We start from the raw sequence: 20,971 nt of genomic DNA on the forward strand, positions 1-20,971 counted from the left end.
TGGACCTATGTTCACAATTTTTGGTGGAGAAGTTTCTGTATCATTGGCAACTCCAAATGCCATTTTACAGCTAATTCGGCCTAAAAATGAAGATAAAATCCTTGAAACATTTGAAATCGGGTCGTACTGCTATATGGGGACTATACCAAAACTTGGTCATATGTCCACAATTTTTGGTGGGGAAGTTTTTGTACCTTTGGGAGCTCCAAATGCCATTGTACAGCCAATTCGGCCTAAAAATGAAGATAAAATCTTAAAAACACTTGAAATCGGGTCGTACCGGTATATGGGGACTATACCAAAACCTGGACCTATGTCCACAATTTTTGGTGGGGAAGTTTCTGTACCATTGGGAACTCCAAATGCCAACCTACAGCCAATTCGTCCTAAAAATTAAGATAAAATCCTCAAAATACCTGAAATCGGGTGGTACCGCTAAATAGGGATGCGATAGGAAAAAATGAACCCATATTGCTTTTGGTTTCATTTTCATGTATTTTCATCTAAATGTGGGAAGTGTGCAAAGTTTTAGTTAGATTGATTAACTGCAACTATGAGGTCAGATAACAGAATTACAGCCTAGTATATGCACGGATACCTTAGTTTTAATTGTGGGTAGTGTAACCTTAATCACGATATAGATCGCAGTTATAGTTCAATACTGACAAATGTTTCACGAGGTATTAGTTTTGGTCAAGGATATCATAACTTTTGTGGGAAAAATATCCATATTTAATTTTTGGTCCATATACATATTAATTTCCGTAGAAAACTAGTGCCCAGTGGTAGTGGTGTAGGGTATCACACGGTCGGCCCTGTCCGACCATAGCCATCTCTTACTTGTTTTATTATATTTTGTTCCGCTATCTGCTGGATTTGATCTTGCAAACTTCTGATTTGTAGCCAAACACACTACACACTAGGCCACGCGTACGAACATTAAGGGTTGTTTAAACGCATACATGTGCTCGCATGTGTACCACCAACTGTTCTTTGTTTTGTTTAACAAAAAGTACCCGGCCGGTGGTGAGCATTGAACACACAACCCTCTGATTTGTAGTCGGACACACACGCTCTGTGCCATCGTACTCATAACTTAGTAAGGAGTAACATAAGTAGTTATTCTTGTTTACATTACTTTGTAATGGGTTATAATGACTAACGGATCCGAATTTTTGCTGGGATCCGACACACCATTTGAACTAGGATTAGATGTAGAAAGGAATCTCAATGGATCTACTGGGTAATTTAATGCATTTCTAAGATTTTATTATGACACATAAGTATATCCTATCATCCTTGTAAAGTTTACTTAGGTCTCCCCAAAAGAACCGTTACACTCCTTTGCATCCTATGTATGTATAGGGACAAGCTAATGCAAAGGCTTTTGCTATAAATTAATTGAACACTTTGTTGTGCTGTGTGATGTCCTGATGTAATTATCTTTGTCACCATCATCGTCGTCGTCATCAGCCATGTTATTGTCATTGTCGTGAGAGTAGGGATTATTGCAGAGATTGTGCATTGATTGCTTTACATGCTGCGAAGTGTTAATTTAACGCTACTAAACTGTCAAAAACACTTCAAACAACAATAGGCAATGTTTGCGAGGAGATTAATTGGAATAAAAGAATATAAGGAACGAATGAATATACATAATTAGAAAAAAAGAATGCACGAGACAGAGGAATTATGAAAAGACTTTATTTGTAGCTGGCAGACCATCTGATATCCTACGGCACAACTTTGGGCAAATAAAAATGCGTTAAGTTAGGTAGGGCCGAACTTTTTATACCCTACATTATGAAATATTCTGAGCTAAAATTGAATAATTAGTTCGGCTACAAAAGTACTAATGCCCATAATTTTAGGTGGAAAAGTTTTTTGACAACTGGAAACCGAAAATACCTAATTCGGTCGATGAAAATACATACATATATGAAATATATGAAAATATATAAAAATATATGAAATCGGGCGTAACCGTTGTATTGGGGTATACCAAGGCCAATGTGAACAATTTTTATTGGGAAGTTGTTAACCACTGGGAACCATAAATGTCATATGAAAACAAATTTTGTTCGAAGATCAGAAGTAAGAGACGGATGGGGCCGACCATGTGAAACTCTACAGCACAACTCTTGGAAAATAGTTTTCCACCGAATTTCATTTATATGGTTGCGACATATTTTAGGCGCGCGGTCATACATACATATTCCATATTCGAACCTGATATATGCATGGAAGTAATATTTCCACATCCTGGAACTATCGTGCGAATAACCTTGGCGAAAAATTTTTAACTTTTGTGGGGTTAATTAACGGAAGGGGTAGACCGATATGGTCCATCTTCGAACTTAAACTAAGTTTGGACAAAATTTACGAGACCTAAAATTTGAACCAAATACGTTGATTTTTCGAGAGTTATCGTGCGTACCAGCCTGCCAGACAGACCGACGGACATGGGTAAATCGACGCCAAATTGTCTGAAATGGATTTCGTCCAAACGTACTTGGGGTCTAAAATCATTATTTGTATAAATTATGATTTTCCCATCAGGTTGTAACTCTGTTATCTGACCACGTAAATCAAAATAATTTGAATCAATGAAATAGTAAAGAGATCGTCGTTTAAATATAGCTTATGTGTGTTTACCAGAAAAATTATATAAAATATATTACAAATTTTACCAATTTACATACAAAAGTTTCGATACATTTAATCCATTAAATAGTATCTTATGATCATGTTAAATTTTAAGTTTTTTCTTTGTCATAAATTCAAACCATATTTAAAATTTGGCGCAGATCGGAATATTAATGTGACTTACAGAGCAGCTGCAAAACCAGGTTTTGTGAACACTAACAAAATCAAATGTCAAACAACAGTTAGTTCGGTCAAGAAATGTAGAAAAAAATCTCAAAATAAGTAAAATCGGAAGATTGCGTTATATGGGAGATATACCAAAACATGGACCTATATTGACAATTTTTCGTGAATACGTATTGTGACCCCTGGGAACCTCAAATGTAAAAATACCGTTATTTTGTTTAAAAAATGTTGCTCAAAATCGGAAGGTACCGTTATACATATGGGGGCTATACCGAAACAAAATTGTAGATAAACTCCTCAAAATTCCCAAAACATGGACTTATGTTGATATTTTTGATGGAGAATTTCTGTGAACACTGGAAACCTCAAATGACAAATAACAGGTAGCTCGGTCAAAAAATTCAATTAATGTGTTCAAAATACCTTAAATCCGGAGGTACTGTTATATGAACCGCTCAGTGCACGCACACTTCGATTAACTGCACTGGCAAACATACAATGACAAATATACAGAGATATAATTGGAAATATACATTACACCATCGCATTTCTCGACTTTTCGTTTTATGCAGTTAATCGCTGGGCGGCTCATATTCGAAATTGTCCTACATTGCAAATATTTTTGCGGATGCTAGAGTTATAACAACATACGGATATGGCTAGATCGACTTGGAATTTTGCTCAGATCAAGAAAATATTTTTCTTTTCAGGTCGTAATTAAAATGGATTTAAATCACAGTTTCCGTGTGGGCTCTTTAAAATCTTGCTGCAGAAAATTTAACTATCTTTTCTAAATGTTTTCAAATTTAGCTATGCTTCATTTAGTTGGTTGTTACCTGAGGTCGTAAAACAACACTTTTTTATAGCCTCCTCTATTGAAAAGTTCGTCCTTTGTGTTTAGTTGGCACAAGAACAAATTTGCCAAATGGTTCACAGCTGTAAAATTTGTTTGGCTTGTCAAAAGTTTTCAGTCATTTTGTTTGGTTTTTTTCCTGCAGTTTAAAAGTCATGTAAATATTTAGCCAACTTTATTAGCATTTAGTCTACAATTTTACAGGATAACAAGTGTGTCACTTTTTTCTTTCTTGTTGCTTTTGTCAATGACAATATATACCTTTGGTGCAATCAACACATGCAGTGGAACATGGATATAACGAACTATATACTTTTAATAACGTATACCTAAAGAAACACTTAAAGAATAGGAATTTATATTTTTCCCTTACAACCAAGTTTGCCTGTAGATTTAGAAATATATATACAGGTATATATGTATACAGCAATTTTGATTTTCTTTGCAATATATGTACCAACAAGGATGTGTGTAGATAGATGTTTCTTTGTGCATTCAAGTGTTATGTGTTTACATGTAATTCTCTAAAGCCTTTGCGTATCCTTAGTCAAATGCATGTCTACATGTTGGGGTTTATTTTAACCATTAGATTGCACATGTAATCCTTGTCAAGGATTATATGTAAAAGTTTGTCTTTAGATCAAAACAAAATATATGATTTTTTAATTGTTATTTATTTTTTACAATACCTGTTATCTTTAAAACTTTGTTGAAAATTTATTAAGCTATATGATACGATATCAGATTAAGTGCAAACAAATTGAATTGTTAATATTAAATCCATAATGGAAGAAGTCTTTTTTGATACATGCGATACAATTAATACTATACCTGAATAAAATGCAGTGCACATGAAGACATCAGTAGTACTGGGATGAAAAACCACTCCTTTTTAAAGTTTTCTTAATAAATGGGTATTTATTATTAACATAAATTCCTAAGTTGGCATCGAAAACTTGTCACAGTATTTATCTGGATTGAATCTGTCACATTCACATAATACCACAAATCGGACGGTTTTGTTAATGGTCTTAATATTCAATTTATGTCAATGTTAGTTTGAAGGGACTTTTTCATTCATTGCTTTGGTACTTTGTGGTTTATGTGGTTTCTCAATTATGTTAAATTTAATAGAAAATGATAATACTTCGGCCCAATTATAACAGATATACGTGTATAATACGTAATGCTTATGCATGTATGTATGTAAATACTTAATCTTATCAGAAAATCTTTAAATTTAAGGATTATTAATGTTCATTTATCACACTGTTTAATATAAGTTATAACAAGTAAAAAAGTATCTGATGTATATCCTCAGCTAAAGACAGAAAAATAAATAAGGGAGAAAATATTGACATTTAGCAACCATTCGTTTCCACTTACGGACAGAAACGGCGTTAATTTACATATTTAATTTTACCGGTTTTTAGTAACACAAAAAGTGTTACAGAATTCTTATATACTGGGAATTCATTATCTTAGGAAATGTGGGCATGCCCCAAAAGATAAATAACGCCGTCTTATGCCGATCACAAAGTTCTACATACTTTTAAACTTGTATTCTAACAAGTAAAACATAGTTAAGTTCGCTGAAATTCACTTACGTGAATATTTTTGAACTTTTTAGTGGGATTTTCGAGAAGACACTTATTGCTAATCCATTTTCAAAATTGAAAAATGACGCAGTTTTTAAGTGTTTAAGATAAATTCCTAAATAAAACAGCAAAACAAATGTTAAATAATGTAATTTTGTATTTTTGGTAAAGTAACAATTGTTTCACACTGGATATTTTCACCATAGATATCCCAAAAACAGTTTGGAGCGAGCACACATAATCATCTGAAAGAATTTATTATGAAAAACATAAATAAAATATATTTTGTGAACGCAGATAACGAAAATGTGAATAAAAACGGTAGAATATGGTCCTAAATCATATATAAATACTAAAGCTTCTGTAGATTAAATATTATAGCTACAAATTTCTTTCGTTCAGAGACTCGTAATGAAATTTGATTTGGAACATTTCTTCTTTTGACACAATGCCAAAAAAAGTGAAGTATTTTAGGAGATTTTGACTCAGTATGAAATAAATTTTAATTAAGAGTCTAAAAGTTTAACAAATAATTTCTACCTATAATATCTAATTTTGTAACGTCATTTTCTTAACAAAGTATTTTACTTAGATATTTAGTTTGTTCTGGGACATAAAGTGAAATTTTGTGTAGAATATTTCTTCTTTTAACATCTTTCGTCTAAAACTAAATTTCATGTTACTTTCATGCATCAACTGGAAAAAAGAACAAAACAAATTTATTACAAAAATATTTGGGTGTTTTGTTAGCAAACTTGATGTATAGATTTTCTTGATATATATTGTAAAAAGATATTTTGTTTATTCGGCGACTTATATTGAAATTTGATGGAGAATATTTTTGTCTTTGACGTCTTCTACCTAGAATGAAGATGTGTGACACAAACCCTAATAAATTCACATTAAGTACAACATTAAGCCTAAAACGTGATTTTACTTTTGGTAGGTTCCTGACTTTTAGGATTTAGAGTTTTGGTGTATTCGGGAACCTACGATATACGATCACATTTTAAAGGAGTTTTTAAACGTTTTTGAAAAAAAGGGACCAAAAAGACCCGTTTAGTGACTCGCATGAGGGTTAATTTTTTTCATAAAAAGATACCCCGCATTGTTGTCAGTAATATTGTCAAAGACATTTAATACCTAAAATGTAAGGATTCCAAGAATCTGATGTCGAATATTTCAAAACCTGGATGGGCGGATGGGCGGAACTTGTCACGCCTATTTAGGTTACTTCCCGACGTAAACTTTCAAAACGCCGATACACCTGTCATCTTTTTTTCGATCCTCTTTCATAATACTGGCAATTATCTTGTAATTATTTGTTGTGTTGTACAGTGTTATTAAATACCATCAGCCTGTGTGAATTAAAACACTCTTTTCCCAAAAAACGTATGTATTTAGGGGTTCTTCAGAATTTGGGGCATATGAACTTGCCGACAAATATATGGATTAGGTTAAAATCAGAAAAGATTTGCGGGGGAGGGGCCTAAAGGAATGGACCGACATAGACCATTTTAGAAGTTTGTCTAATTTTGGGAGTCAATCCTCTCCATAGGACCATTAAATCAGGAAACATGGACTTGCCCCCGAAAAACATCATATCGCTGTAAGCAGGGCTACTAGGAGTACCTTCCGTAAAAATTCCCAATGGATTCTCGCACAGACCCTTAACCGCACTTAAACAAAAATGTTGCTCATTTGTGTGAGTGAGATAGGGCCCACTTTTGAATATAATCAAAGTTTGGACAAAATATTTCGAGATACAAAGTTTGGACGAAATTGGTTGCTCCGTTTATAAGATATTGCGCTTACCACTTTAGCGGATCTTTTTGAACTTTTGTAGGGGGTGGGGGGGTACCGGAAGGGGTGGACCCATAAACACCATCTTCGAATTTTAGCTAATATTCTAAGAAATATTACGATATGCAAAGTGTGGACTAAGGGTTCGAGAGTTGTTGTGCGTACCAGCCACCAAAAATGCTGGCCGTATGAGTTTTCGGGCCATTTTCTCAGGGGCCTTGAGTGTTGCAAGAAAAATCAAAACTATTCGAGCTGAGGTCCTAACCTGCACTTTTCCGAAATTTGGTGTGTAAGGTATCCGAAGGAGTTGACATATATAGTTCAGATTCTAACCTGACATATGCCTAGTAGAAATATTACGATGCCCAAAGTATGGACCAAATCGGTTACTGCCTTCGATAGTTATCATCCGCACCATTTTAGCGAAAAGTTTCGAACTTTTGTGGTGGAGCTACCCAAAGGAGTGCACTGATAAGGCCCATCTTAGAACTTGATTTAACTTTGGGCAAAATATTACGATTGCGAAATTTTGGGCGAATCGGTTTATCAGTTCGAGAGTTACCGCGCGCTCTATCCACAATATCCGCCATAGCTGGTTTTTACAGCTTTTAGGCCATTTTCTAAGGAAGTATGGACTTACCCCTGATAAAACTTGCACCGTTGTAATGGGGCAGCGAATACAAGTTGCCACAACAAAACTCAGAAGGATTCGAGAGGAGGTCCTTTACTGCACTTTTCCAAAATTGTGTGTGGTGGGTACCCGAAGGAGTGAACCAATATAGCCCTCAATCGAACTTTATCTATGTCTGGTAGAAATATTATGATGTGCAAAGTATGGACCAAATCGGTTAGTCCCTTCGAGAGTTATCGTGCGCATAATTTTTGCGAAACAAATTAAACTTTTGTTGGGGAGGTACCCGAGGAAGTGCGTCGATATGGTCCATCTATGAACTTAAACTAAAATTGGACAAAATATTACGAAAGCCAAATTGTGGACCAAATCGGTTAATCCGTTCGAGAGTTATCGTGCGCACAGACAGACTGACGGACATGGCTAAATCGACTCCAAATTGTTTGAAACGGATTTCGTCCGAACTTACTTGGGGTCTAAAACCATTATTTCGATGAGGCACATTTTGCCCGTATGACAGTGTATGTATTCCATCGTTAGCATAAATGCTGAGTGTGTAATCAATATTAGGTTCTACCGTGATATAAAGTTTCCCCCCGTTGTGCATACAGAAGGTTATGAGCATTGGTGTCCAAAATAAATGAGAGAGAATTGTTTTGAGAGTAATGTCCCTATGTTAAACAACGGCTGACATGGCTCTCATTTGGATTTGTTATTCTCTGTTGTTACGACAACGTGCAGGCGTGTACATCAACGGTTATGAGTATGCTTACATTTCTTGAGTATTTAAGCGATGTAAAACTTTCTTACATGTGAGGTCAAACTATGTTCGTTATTTTATTCGAATAAATGGACGTCTTATATCATTTAGCTAAATAGAATCGGATTGCACTCTGTGATGTGAACTCTCTTCTGAAATGGTATTGGGAAATAGTTATGTTTCATTTTATGGAGTAGGGTATAACTACATATGCCCCGTCACGGTGCTCTTGAAACAATTTTAAATGGAAGGTGCTTACACCTTGGAAGTTTTTGCAGATTCTGAAACTACAATGTTCATAGATGAGAAAAATCAAAAAACAAAAAAAAAAAAAAAAAAAAAAATCAGCGGAGCGCTTTTTAAATAAATCGCGATTTAAGTTGACATTTTTAGGGGTTGTCTAGTTTTTCACGATTTTGCTTAGAAACCGCTAGTCCTATCAAAATGGGACTAAAGAAAATGTTGTAGCTATGATTTTTGGTTTTTCTCATCTATAAACATTGTAAGAATCCACAAAAACTTCCGAGGTGTAAGCACCTTCCATTTAAAATTGTTTCAAGAGCACCGTGCCGTTGGATTACTTTGTATTGGTTTTCGTTTTGATTGAAATCTGTTCAACCCGTACACGCAGGGAAGAGATATTGTAGGAGCAATCATATTCTAAGAAAAAAATACAGTATTTTAAAAATCTGAAAATATATATTGTTGTTCCAATAATATATTTTGTGTCAGGAACCATAATGCACAAAATATATTGTCGAATCAACAATATATATTTTCAGATTTTTAAAATACAGTGTTTTGTTCTTAGAATATGATTGCACCTACAATATCTCTTCTCTGCGTGTATTTGCCCCCCAAGTTCAAATTAAAAGAATGTTAGAAATTTGGTCGTTTGCTCTTCTGTTTATGTAGTTGTGGTTTTGCACTCTCTGGTATGCATTTAACTTTGATATTATTGCTGTTATCATCATCAATAGCAAAAGTTGATATTGCAGTAAGTGTTGTTGTTGTTTTTATTATTAGCGTTGTAGTTGTTGCTGTTGAAAATGTTACTACTGCATTGGTTGGTTGATATAGTCGGTTTGGTAAATCGTCTCTGCATTGGCATATTTGTGGATCTCATAGTTTGCTTGATTGCATTTTTGGTCATTAAAGCAATATGAGAACGTGATTGGTATTTTAAGAATTTTCCAACATACGTACATAGAGACATACACACAATGAAATGGTGACACACAAAGTTACAATAAATTTTATATGCGTTGATGTTTGTGGGAAAATACATGTTTGTTTGTGTTTGAGTCGTATAAAGACACAACTTTTTATTAACTGTTTGCATATACATACATACTCGTACATACCAACAAAATTCCTTTTCTAAGTTTGTACATCCTCTGTAGGGCTAAATAGAAATTCTTCCACATATTATTCCAACACACAATGATTGAGCAATTTCCCAAACTGGGAAGTCAATTAAAACTAAAATTTCCCAAAAATTTAAAGTATGCTGTGAAAATATTGCAAATTGCAACATGACACCAAAGGATAAATTGAGAATTTTGTGTGGATTGAAATGTGAAGTAAATGAAATTATTTACCAATATAAGAAAATTGCATTGGCTTGATTTTTGGTTTTAATTGAAATTAAATGAGGAGTTACATTATTGATGACGAAATATTTGTATACATCCAATGTTAGATTGATTGAAGGTTCAAAGAGGGGATGAATGGTAACACAGAGTTTTTAATTATAATATACTGCTATGCCCAAAGGATATTGAGATTGTAATTTGTCTATGTCTGATGTAACCTGAAGAAAACAGATATTTCGTTTATTTGCATTTATTTCTAAATATTTTATTATTTTTTTATTTATTTACAGCCTGAAGCTGGAATATTTCGAACAGGCCTGTGCCGTGGATAGTGTAACGAAAAAATGTGCTGGCCGACCAAGTGGCTGTCGTACGGCCATGATTGGAATATTGGGTACAACATTGCGTACCACCTGTGCCTGCCATGGCAATGATCCGCAATATTTGTATCAGTGTGTTGGCTGGAGACGTCTTCTGTGGATGAATCCATGTGTGGGTAAGTAGCAGGATGTACTATAAAAAAACATTTTATTTTGTAATGGAATATTCTTTACCTAAAATTTCCTTTGCATTTTTCAGTTGAAGCCCAAAAAGATTTCCACATGAAACGTTTGGCAGAATTGGGTTATTTGACAACAACCTCAACAACTACTACTACCACAACAACAACTACGACGACAACAACAACCAGAGCTCCACCGCCGCCTCCACCTCCTCCGCCCACAACAACTACTACTACAACAACACATCGTATGCCACCGCCCGTGGTTATACCACCTAAATCTGGACGTAGGCCACCGTCATATGTAAGTTTAGATTTAAAATTTTGTTAAATATTTTCTTCATTCAATTGTATTGCAAAGTAACGAGTTTTAATATTAAAAATCTGTGACTCCCATTAATACATTCAGCCTTCATCAGGTTCGAATATGGACTATATCGGTCCATTCGCCTTTTTCCTTGGGGATTCCAAACAATTCCTTCCATGAACCAACCGTTGGGTTTTTTTCTGCTTCCATGAACCAACGGTTGGGTTTTTTCTGCACCATTTTTTCTCTTCCTGAAATTTTGTTAGTTACGGGCAATTGGTTGAACAGATACATGCAGCAAGTTCAGTGTTTTGCACCATAGGTCTTTAGACTATAAATCGTGCTTTAAATAATGACCGCTCATAATCACCTCTTTTTTGTGTTGCCACCATTAGTAGTCATTTAAGAACTTTGGAAAGGATTGGAACCAGTTTGCTATGGAAATGGGAACGGCTCTAAACATAGCTTACAGCTGGGCTAAAACAACCGGTCTAAATGTCAAACCGAAAAAGGTTTTATGTCTATTCACGGGGAAAACGAGAATGGGAACTTTTGAGAAGCCAGTTTTCATATATGATACAATAAACATATGATAAAGTGAACTACCTGTTAGTTAGGGAACTCGAATAGAAAGACTATAACTAGAAGATCTAACAGATGTTGATCAATATAGGATGATTAGATCAAATTTAACTTACTCAGATGAAGTATGGTGGACATTTATTGACAAATAATTTCAACAGAATCAACGAGGCAATGCAGACAACACCAACTAGGGTATTAGAAACGTTCTTCACATTGTAACCATAAATGCGATGAGAGAGTGTATCAAAAGAGACCACAGAACACACAACCAAAACATATTAAGGGTCACTTCGGATTATTTAATAGACCGGTCCGTCAGATCGTATACCCGAAAAAAATGTAGTTAATATATGTCAAAAGTTAGTACCGGACAGAGACATGTGGATTTTGGAACCCTACCATAAATAATCGTTGATTCTGCGGAAGTCCGAGAGATTTTAGAGTGTCTAAATTGATTCATTTCTCGTTGGAATAATGAATAGATAGGGAACAACTAAAAAGTATCAGTCGGCTTTGCCGGCAGAATTTGAATTTTGTGGCCCTTTTTGGACATTTGAACTTGCCGACAAAAATGTGGATTAGGATTAAAGTTCAAAAGTATTGCGGAAGAGGTATTTAAAGGAATGGATCGATATAGTCCATTATGGAAGTGGATCTTATTTTGAGAGTCATATCTTTTCGATAGATATTGCTCCCACTAGTCATTTCAGTGGGTCATCGTATAACGTTTGGACCAGTATGCCAGGAAGCACGCACTTGCCACGGAAAACTCAATATGACTATAAACAGGATCAAAACGAACAACATCGGTATACATTTCCAAAGGATCATCGAACAGACCCTAAACTGCACTTAGAAAACTTTTGTGGGCGAAGTACCCTAAGGAGAGGAGAAGTTAAACTACATTTGGACAAAATATTAGGAGATCCAAAGTATGGACCAAAGTGATTGCCCCGTTCAAGATATATCGTACACACCATTTTAGTGACATTTTTTAAATACTGGGGCGAAGTACCGTAAGGTACGGACCTGTATTGCCCATCTTCGAACTGAAACTAAGTTTGAACAAAATATGACGAAGGGCAAATTGTGGACCAAATCGATTGATCAGTTTGAGAGTTATCGTGGTCTCCAGCCACTACATATGGTATCATAAGGGTTTTTACACCTTTCGGGCTGTTTTCTCAAGAAGTATGGACTTGCCCCTGAACAACTTTTACCGTCGTAATTGAGACAGCGAATGTAAGTTGCTTCAACAGAAATCAAAGCGATTCGCGGTCAGGTGTTAAAGTGAACTTATCCGGAATTTTGTGTAGGAGTTACCCAACGAAGTGGACAAATATAGTCCATAATCGAACCTGATCTATATCTGGTAGATATATTAGGATGTAACTCCCTTCAAGAGTTATCGTGTGCACATTTTTTTGGACATTTTTGAACTTTTGTGGGGAAGGTACCTGAAGGAGTGGACCGATATGGCTTATCTTCGAACCTAAACTAAATTTCGACAAAATATTACGAAGACGCAATTTTGGACCGAATCGGCAGATCCGTTCGGGAGTTATCTTGCGCTCCAATCACTACACACGGTGTCATAGGGGTTTTTGTACCTTTCAGGCTATTTTCTCAGAAACTATGGACTTACCCCTGATGAAACATGTAGTGCCGTATGGGGGGTAGTGAATACAAGTTGCTACAATAAAAACCAAAGCGATTCGAGAGCAGGTACTAAACTGAATTTTCCGAAATTATGTGTGGGAGGTACCCGAACCTCATCTAAGTCTGGTAGAAATTTCACGACATGCAAAGTATGGACGAAATCGGTTACTCCCTTCCAAAGTAAACGTGCGCACAAATTTTCCGAACATTTTCGAACTTTTGTGGGGGAGGTACCGGAAGGAGTGGAACGAAATTAAAATTATTTTGGACAAGTGATTAGGAAAACCAATTTTGGACAGAATCAGTTGATGCGTTCGAGATTTATCGTGCGCTCCAGCCAGCCATACAGACAGACGGACGGATTTCGATGATGCACATTTTGCCCGTATGAATGTGTATATACCCTCGTTAGCATAAATGCTGAGGGTATAAAAATATAACATGCTATGTGGAAATCGGGAGGGGAATATCACAAAGAACCTACTATTATTGAGTACAAGGAATATTTCTCTCATATCAATGATTGTACTTCGACTCATGCTAGTTTAATAATATGGGGCCTACTTTCTTAGCCAAGTCCGAACGACATATCTTAAGACACCACTTCTAGAGCAGTTTTATATGGCTAAAATATTAAGAAATTGTAGCCAACATTACGCTGAGGAGTATATTTGTCACCGTTGAAAATGTGATATTGTCTGAGCTGAGAATCAATGCCGGTAGAATCGATCTCAGGTAGATATTACTAGAAGGTATACTAACAGGACACCGTGGTATGCAAGCTCAGATTGTGCAGAAAACAGCGATTTCGGATGACGACAAAACGTGGAAACATTTTGTCCATCATTATCCTGCTTTCGGGAATTACAAAATTCAGAAACTAAACCGAATTTCAGAAAACAAGTTTAATAACTTTTTGCCAAAGGCACATCATTTCAAGAATGACAAATTTTATAGTCGATGGAACGATGTCCCTCCGTCTCACGGTGGTCGAAAGCACTGATCTAGCGGCGCGAAATTAATAACTTGCAAACGTATTGAGATACGTCACTGAAATTTGGCACAAACTCAGCTTGTAATAATGGGCCAAATATGAACAATATCGGCTGATGTTTTGGTATAGCCCCCATATAACGGTACCTTAAGATTTTCGGTATTTTGAGGATTTAAGCCACAATTTCGTAGCAAATCACCTGTAATTTGGTACTTAGGGTTCCTAGTGGTCAAAAAATAATTTCACCAAAAATTATGGACATAGGTGCACGTTTTGATATAGCCCCCATGTAACCGTACCTCTCAATTTAAGGTATTTTGAATATCATGACCACATTTTTAAACCAACTTGGCTGTAATTTTGCATTCCGTGTTCTCACTGCGTATAAAATCTTCTTACAAAACATTTTCAACACGGATTTATGTTTCGATGTAGCCCCTTTTATGGTACCCCCGATTCGTTGAATTTTTACTTGTTATCCCATATTTAATAACATATTTAGCTATAATATGGTATTATAGTGTCTCCGGGGGTAGAAATCCTCCTTGCAAACATTTCTCAAGATAGGTCCATATTTTGATTTAGCTCCCATACAAATGCACAGCTAAATTTGTATGAATTTCGTGCAAAATCTCTTTTTTTTTTAAAGTGCCGTCATCAAAAGATTTGCAAATATTTGCAGCCCAAATGTGGTTATTCCGTATCCAGAGTGTCTAATTTCTTTCCCCCAAAAATAATCGAACCTATGTTCGGCTAAGTTTACAAGATGCACTCTATGGAACAAGCGCGTACAACCCATAAAAACTCAAAAAAATTTAATTTTTTGAAAATGTATTGCTATATAACTAAGTACCTCCAGACCCCAAACTAATTTTTATAATTTAAATCTCACCCTCTGCTATTAATTGAATATAAATCTTGTCCAGTTTCATTACGAATGCATTTAACATTTAAACAAATATGAAGCTAATTTTTTGCAACAATTTTTTAAAATCTTATGCAACAAAAACTCTTGCATTTGATAGTGAATAACTGAGTGAATATTTACAACAACAAAAATTAAAAAACAAAATCTTTGTCTGCGAAGTGTCTGTAATCGATACAATGGAAAATATTTCGCAATTTTATAGTTCGATTTTTTGACTTTTGCGCCGCTAGATCAGTAGTTTCGACCAGTGTGCGTCTGTCTGAACAGAAGTTTATAATTCTTCTAGGATGTTTGGTATTGAAAATGGATTATATCGGTCGTTTGATATAGCCCTCGTAGAAAGGTACACCCGATTTTTGGTAGGTTTCAACCTCATTATTCATTCCACCGAAATGGCTTAAATTCGGTATTTAATCTTTGCTATGGCTACAAAAATCTCGTTTGATATAGCCCTCGTAGAAAGGTACACCCGATTTTTGGTAGGTTTCAACCTCATTATTCCACCGAAATGGCTTAAATTTGGTATTTAATCTTCGCTATGGCTACATAAATCTCACCCAAAATTTTGTCGGTGTAGGTCGTTGTTTTGATATGGCCCCCATAGAACAGAACTTTCCGATTTTGTTAATTTTTAAGGTTTTAGCCGCAATATCCAAACTAAATAGCTGAAATTTGGTATTTAGTCTCCTTTGGATCTATCAAATATTCCTGCACGGCATAGGTACACGCTGTTTTTACTTATTTTGAATGTATGTATATCAGCAAAAATGTCTAAAATCGTCTTTTCCATTTCAAAAAAATCAAAAAAAAAATGTTGATACTACATCTATGATTTTTGGTACATAGATTAAGAAAAAAATCGTCATTCCAAATCTGTTTTCGTTACCAACTTTGATTGTTGCGCGCAAAAGATATGACCGTTTTAATTATGGTAATTAGAAAAAATTCTAAAAAAATCGCGGCTTAATATAGTAAGCTGTTATATCCAATTGTCGTTAACTGAATTCGCACCCTTTGAGAATATGCAAAAAAAAAAAATTCAAAAAGTTTCAATGGATTCGCGAAAAATTAAATTTATTAAATAATTTCACGTATTTACAAACATATATTTGAAACAATAGCGCTTATACTTACAAAAAATATATAAAAAAAATTATAGCAGCATCCAGACATTGTGAGGAATAAAATGAAACCTAAGTCGTGAAGTTTGGAGCTATAGTATTCGTGTTATTTGCAAAAATACAATGAAAATGTGACGAAAAAATAAAAATTATGTTATTCTAATTTTATTTTTTTATGGTTTTATAGGAAATGTTGAAGAAAAAATGATTGAGTTCTTCGTCATTTTCGTCCAAATTTCACGCAATAATGAAGATATTCCGTTGCAACAACTTTTTCACTTATAGTTTTCCTATTGGCGAATATTTTTAGAACATTATATTAAATCACAAGGAATTCCAATTGTGGCATAACATTAAAATAATGTTATATTGAATATTACAACATTTGAAACGCATAGAAACCGCGTAATAGTGGAAATCACAAGATGCGCATCCGATTTTCCAAAACAGCGAATCAATCCCTCTTATTTGATATACACTTTGTGAAATTCCATTTGACGACCACGATGTAGCATCAGTTGCATGTTAGGGTGCAAAAAACAGTAAACTGCCCATAATTTCCACGAAGTACATTTGCATTTTATGCGCATCCGATTTCAATGATCACCATTAAAAAATACATCATCCTATGTCATTTCAATGCGATCCATCAAGAACCGTGGATGTAGCATCGCACTCAGTTTTTAGAAAAAATCTATTATATCTCCGGATTTGCGAACGTTTTTCAATATCTGTTTTCGCACATTTTAAATATGCGTTTCGCTCTATTTATCTAAGTAGGAATCACACATCTAAAACGCGTCTAAATACGCGATATTTTCAAAAATATTTTTTGCATATTTTCGAAATTTGAGGGGTATCCTATCCGCCGATCTAGTGGATGGATTTAGACGCGCAAAGGCTTCTTAGATTCAGAACGTAAAAAAACTAAATTCACGCGGGTTTCCACTGAAATCGAAAGGCATTTGTAAGTTGTGAATCCAAAAAACTGGTTTTTAAAAAAAAAATACGCACAAAAATTTCGACTTTAAGCTGAGATTGTTGTGAACCTTTGAAGGCTACACGCCCTAGTTATACATCAAAAAATGCGTAATCGCGAGTACTACAATCTCATAATCAGTTTTTAAACGAGTACAGTTGCGCGTTCCGATTAGAGCAAAAATTCAAAAAACCCAATTTTTCAGTCTTCAAAATGTCAGCATCCGTTTGAGATTGATGCGGTGGTTATATTAAAAAATCATACATTAGAAACTTCATCTCTGAAGTGTATTCTTTAACTTCTTCTTTGAACATTATACTCTACGTTGTATTGTAAAGCCACTAATTGAAAATTGACTTTAAAAAACTCGTTTCCTTCAACGATTTTTTTCTATTTTTTTACATTAATATGACCACAGCTTCCGCTCAAATTATAATTTTAAGAAATCCATCGGTGAATCGTGCTAAAACAGTTTATTTTACCTAAATGCGTTCAAAAGTTATGGTATATTACAACAATTCGCGAGATACAATACCCCATACCTCAGTTTCAACAGAAGTAAATTTTCTACAAAAAGGCCGATATGCATATTGAACGTTTGGCTATTAGATCAGGATCAAATTTGTCAGCTCATTACAATAATAAGAAGATAAATTAATAATTAAATAACCATTTATAAATTACTATTTTGAAATGAAAAACTGATCCTTTCTTATTATAACTCCACCACATTTACCCTCTAATTTTCATTTTACAATGTTCCCTTTAAATTCCACAACAATGTCAGAAGAAGCTCGTTAAAAATTGAAATCCAATACAATGAAGCAATTTTCTAATTTGTCTCTTCCGTTACTTACTTCTTGTTCATCTTTGATCTGTTTCTTTTTTATGGCAATGCACAAACCACTCTGCAATGGCGATGTTCTATTTAACCAACGGTCACAACAAAAAATACTCTAACAAATGACAAACAAACGGACATCCAACCAATCAACCAACCAACCCGAAAAAATCTTCATGGAACGAAAAAATGGAACAACAACAACAATAACCCTGTGGAAACCTTTACAACATGCAAACATATGTATTGCGGCTAACCGTAACAACGACAAAAACAACCACAACAACAACTTCAACTACAAATGTTACCAAAACCCTGAACAAACAAAATGCGCAAAAAAATAGCCAAAAGAAATATCGGAGCCATCATCATCAATAGAGCATAATATAATAGAACAGCCAGTGTATAGCGGAAATGAAGAAAACGGAAATAGCGGAAATGACGATTATCACAGTAGCAGTAGCAGCAGTAGTAGTGGTGGTAGCAATGGCAACGGCCACAATGGTATCAATGGCAACAACAAATCTGGTATTACCAATAATAATGGCGGTAACGGTGGTATTGGTAACGGCGGCATTGGCCGAGGGAGATTCATCAAAAATGGTCGTAACGGCAATGGCAAACATGCAACACACAAAGCAGCATCCACAGCTGATGATAATGGCAACGGAAACGGAAATGGTCATGGCAATGGCCATGTTAATGGAAACGGTAACGGTAACGGCAATGGAGCTGCCAGCATTAATACAGCCGGAGTTCTTAGTAATGGTGGTGGTGGTGTTGGCGGCAATGGCGTTGGTCCAGTTATGGGTGGTAATGGTGTAGATGATGGTGCGGTAATTGTCGATTTCGATGATCAGACAATTTATTCGGAACCAGTGGATACAACTGAATTTGCGGTTATTGAATCAACAACCATGCCGACCACAACACCAATGACCACAACAACACAAGCACCAAGTAAGTACATAAATAATTATAAACATATGTGATTTTGAAAAACAGACATACAACTATAAGATACATACATACATATATAAATATGTATATTGCACATACATATAAATAAATATTTTATGAAAAGTGTTTAATTTTAAGCCAATCAAAACCAAGTGGCGCCACTGAAAACAATATAATTGTAAGTGATGGCGAACTTCAGGCCGAGGAGTTAGATCACTAAAGTAGAAATTTTTTTAAGAATTAAACATAAGATTAATTCTATATTTGAATAAAAATGTGCATGTTGCGTGGAGGGTAATAGTATTTTAATAAAATATAATATTTTAATTATGTACAGATCCATATTTTTGATCTGGACTTCACCTAAAATATCAACTATTTTGTTGAATGTAATAGGAAAATGTAAAACCATCGACATTTTGATATTTGTAAACATCATTAAAAATGCAAATAGTGATACCGCGCAAACAAACATTTTCTACCACACTATTCATTTACCATATATCCGACACTGGTTACTGCTTTATTAAATTTTCAACAGAATCCTTGCTCTATATTGAATCATTAAATATATGTATCACCATACCATACAATTTTAAATTTGCACATATACACACCTACCGAATATACATACCAACACAAATTGTTGGTATTACACATTGCAATGCATAATTATCACTGCGCCATGGAGAGGAATTAAATTTTTGCAAAATATTCATTCATCCAATTGATGATTATGAGATTTATTATGAATTTTTCTTTCGAGTTGAATGTTTGAACAGATTATGCACATTTAACAACTGTTCAGATTTAGTTGTGCCAAATATTGTGACTCATAAAACATACATACATGCAAACTTTTATATGTGCATATATATGTATGCGTGTATTATTTGTCATGGTTTATTGATGACATTTTGATTATTATTTTTTGTATGCCATTAATTTTTAAGCAATTTACTTACAATTTCATGAAATGTTTTGGCAGGAAAATTAAATTGTGGTCAACGTTCGATATGTGGTTATTTTTGTCATATTGAAATTAATTTATGGTTACAAGAATAACATTTCATTAAGAAAATTGAATAATTTTAATAATATTTTTAGCAGCAGATTAAAAGTTTTTCTTAATTTAAATAAAGCAAACAACAATTCCAGTGGAATTGTTTTAAAAAATTGTTAATACATACGTATATGGCGAGTGTATTACTTGTAGTACTGCCTAAAAATCCAAGTTAGAAAATATTTTTCTTTATTTTTTCTTCAGTTTTGTAATATTATCAGTAAGAATAACACTATTATAAAAAATCACGAAAAGTGCTGCATTGGTTTGCCCCTAGGCATGTCCGGGTTATCCTACATATATTTCGTCACACTAATGTTTGGAAGTGAAATGTAGTTTTTGCTGAATTAAAATGAGTAGAATCATCATCCAAATCGAGCATTTCCTTACTTTTAAAGGTAGATATCACTGTGTGTAATTTTTTGAGTCATGTTTTATTAACCATATTCTGACTCCACAGTGTGATAGAACACAAAAAATGAGAAGACACTTTTCTCGCCCTTTTTCCCTATCTCATCAACTTTCGCGGTTATAGGCCTCCAAAGATTTGAGGCTTTGATGTAAAAAGGGTCATTTTGTCAGGGCTATATCTTCCAAACCGTTAGGAAATTTGAATTTATTTCAGAGGCAAAGTTGTAGCTCTTGTCTTAAAGAACAAAAATTGTGAACACATATAATCCATCAAACATCATCTGCAAGGTTAAAATCGCCATGGTCAAATTTCTTTTAAAATTTTTTCTCAAGTTTTGTTATGCAGCTACAAACCGATCAAATTTGAAGCAAACAACCAACTACAAAAATGTACCTCAGATCTCAATAATCATCTTTCTTGAATATACGAACTCTGTAGAAACGGATCTTAATGGTCAAAATAGCAAAACAATTTCGATTTTCATCCTCTTTTCTCGGCTTCTGCTCCATAGATACTAAACCGTTCAAAATTCAAGAAAACAATCAACC

General features: G+C 34.6%; 1 protein-coding gene across 2 annotated transcripts in view; it reads left to right on the forward strand.

The window, feature by feature from the left end:
- Gfrl (Glial cell line-derived neurotrophic family receptor-like) overlaps positions 1-20,971 on the forward strand; it is a 618,264-nt gene that overhangs the window by 550,734 nt on the left and 46,559 nt on the right. For both annotated transcript variants that reach the window (XM_073959142.1, XM_073959143.1), the window contains 3 exons: positions 10,363-10,568; positions 10,652-10,878; positions 18,333-18,948. In XM_073959142.1, the coding sequence (XP_073815243.1) occupies positions 10,363-10,568; positions 10,652-10,878; positions 18,333-18,948 (1,049 nt within the window). The remainder of the gene's footprint in view (positions 1-10,362; positions 10,569-10,651; positions 10,879-18,332; positions 18,949-20,971) is intronic.

Source organism: Musca autumnalis, unplaced genomic scaffold (genome assembly GCF_047663935.1).
Source record: "Musca autumnalis isolate F117 unplaced genomic scaffold, ASM4766393v1 scaffold_1, whole genome shotgun sequence".
NCBI classification, from domain to species: Eukaryota; Metazoa; Arthropoda; class Insecta; order Diptera; family Muscidae; genus Musca; species Musca autumnalis.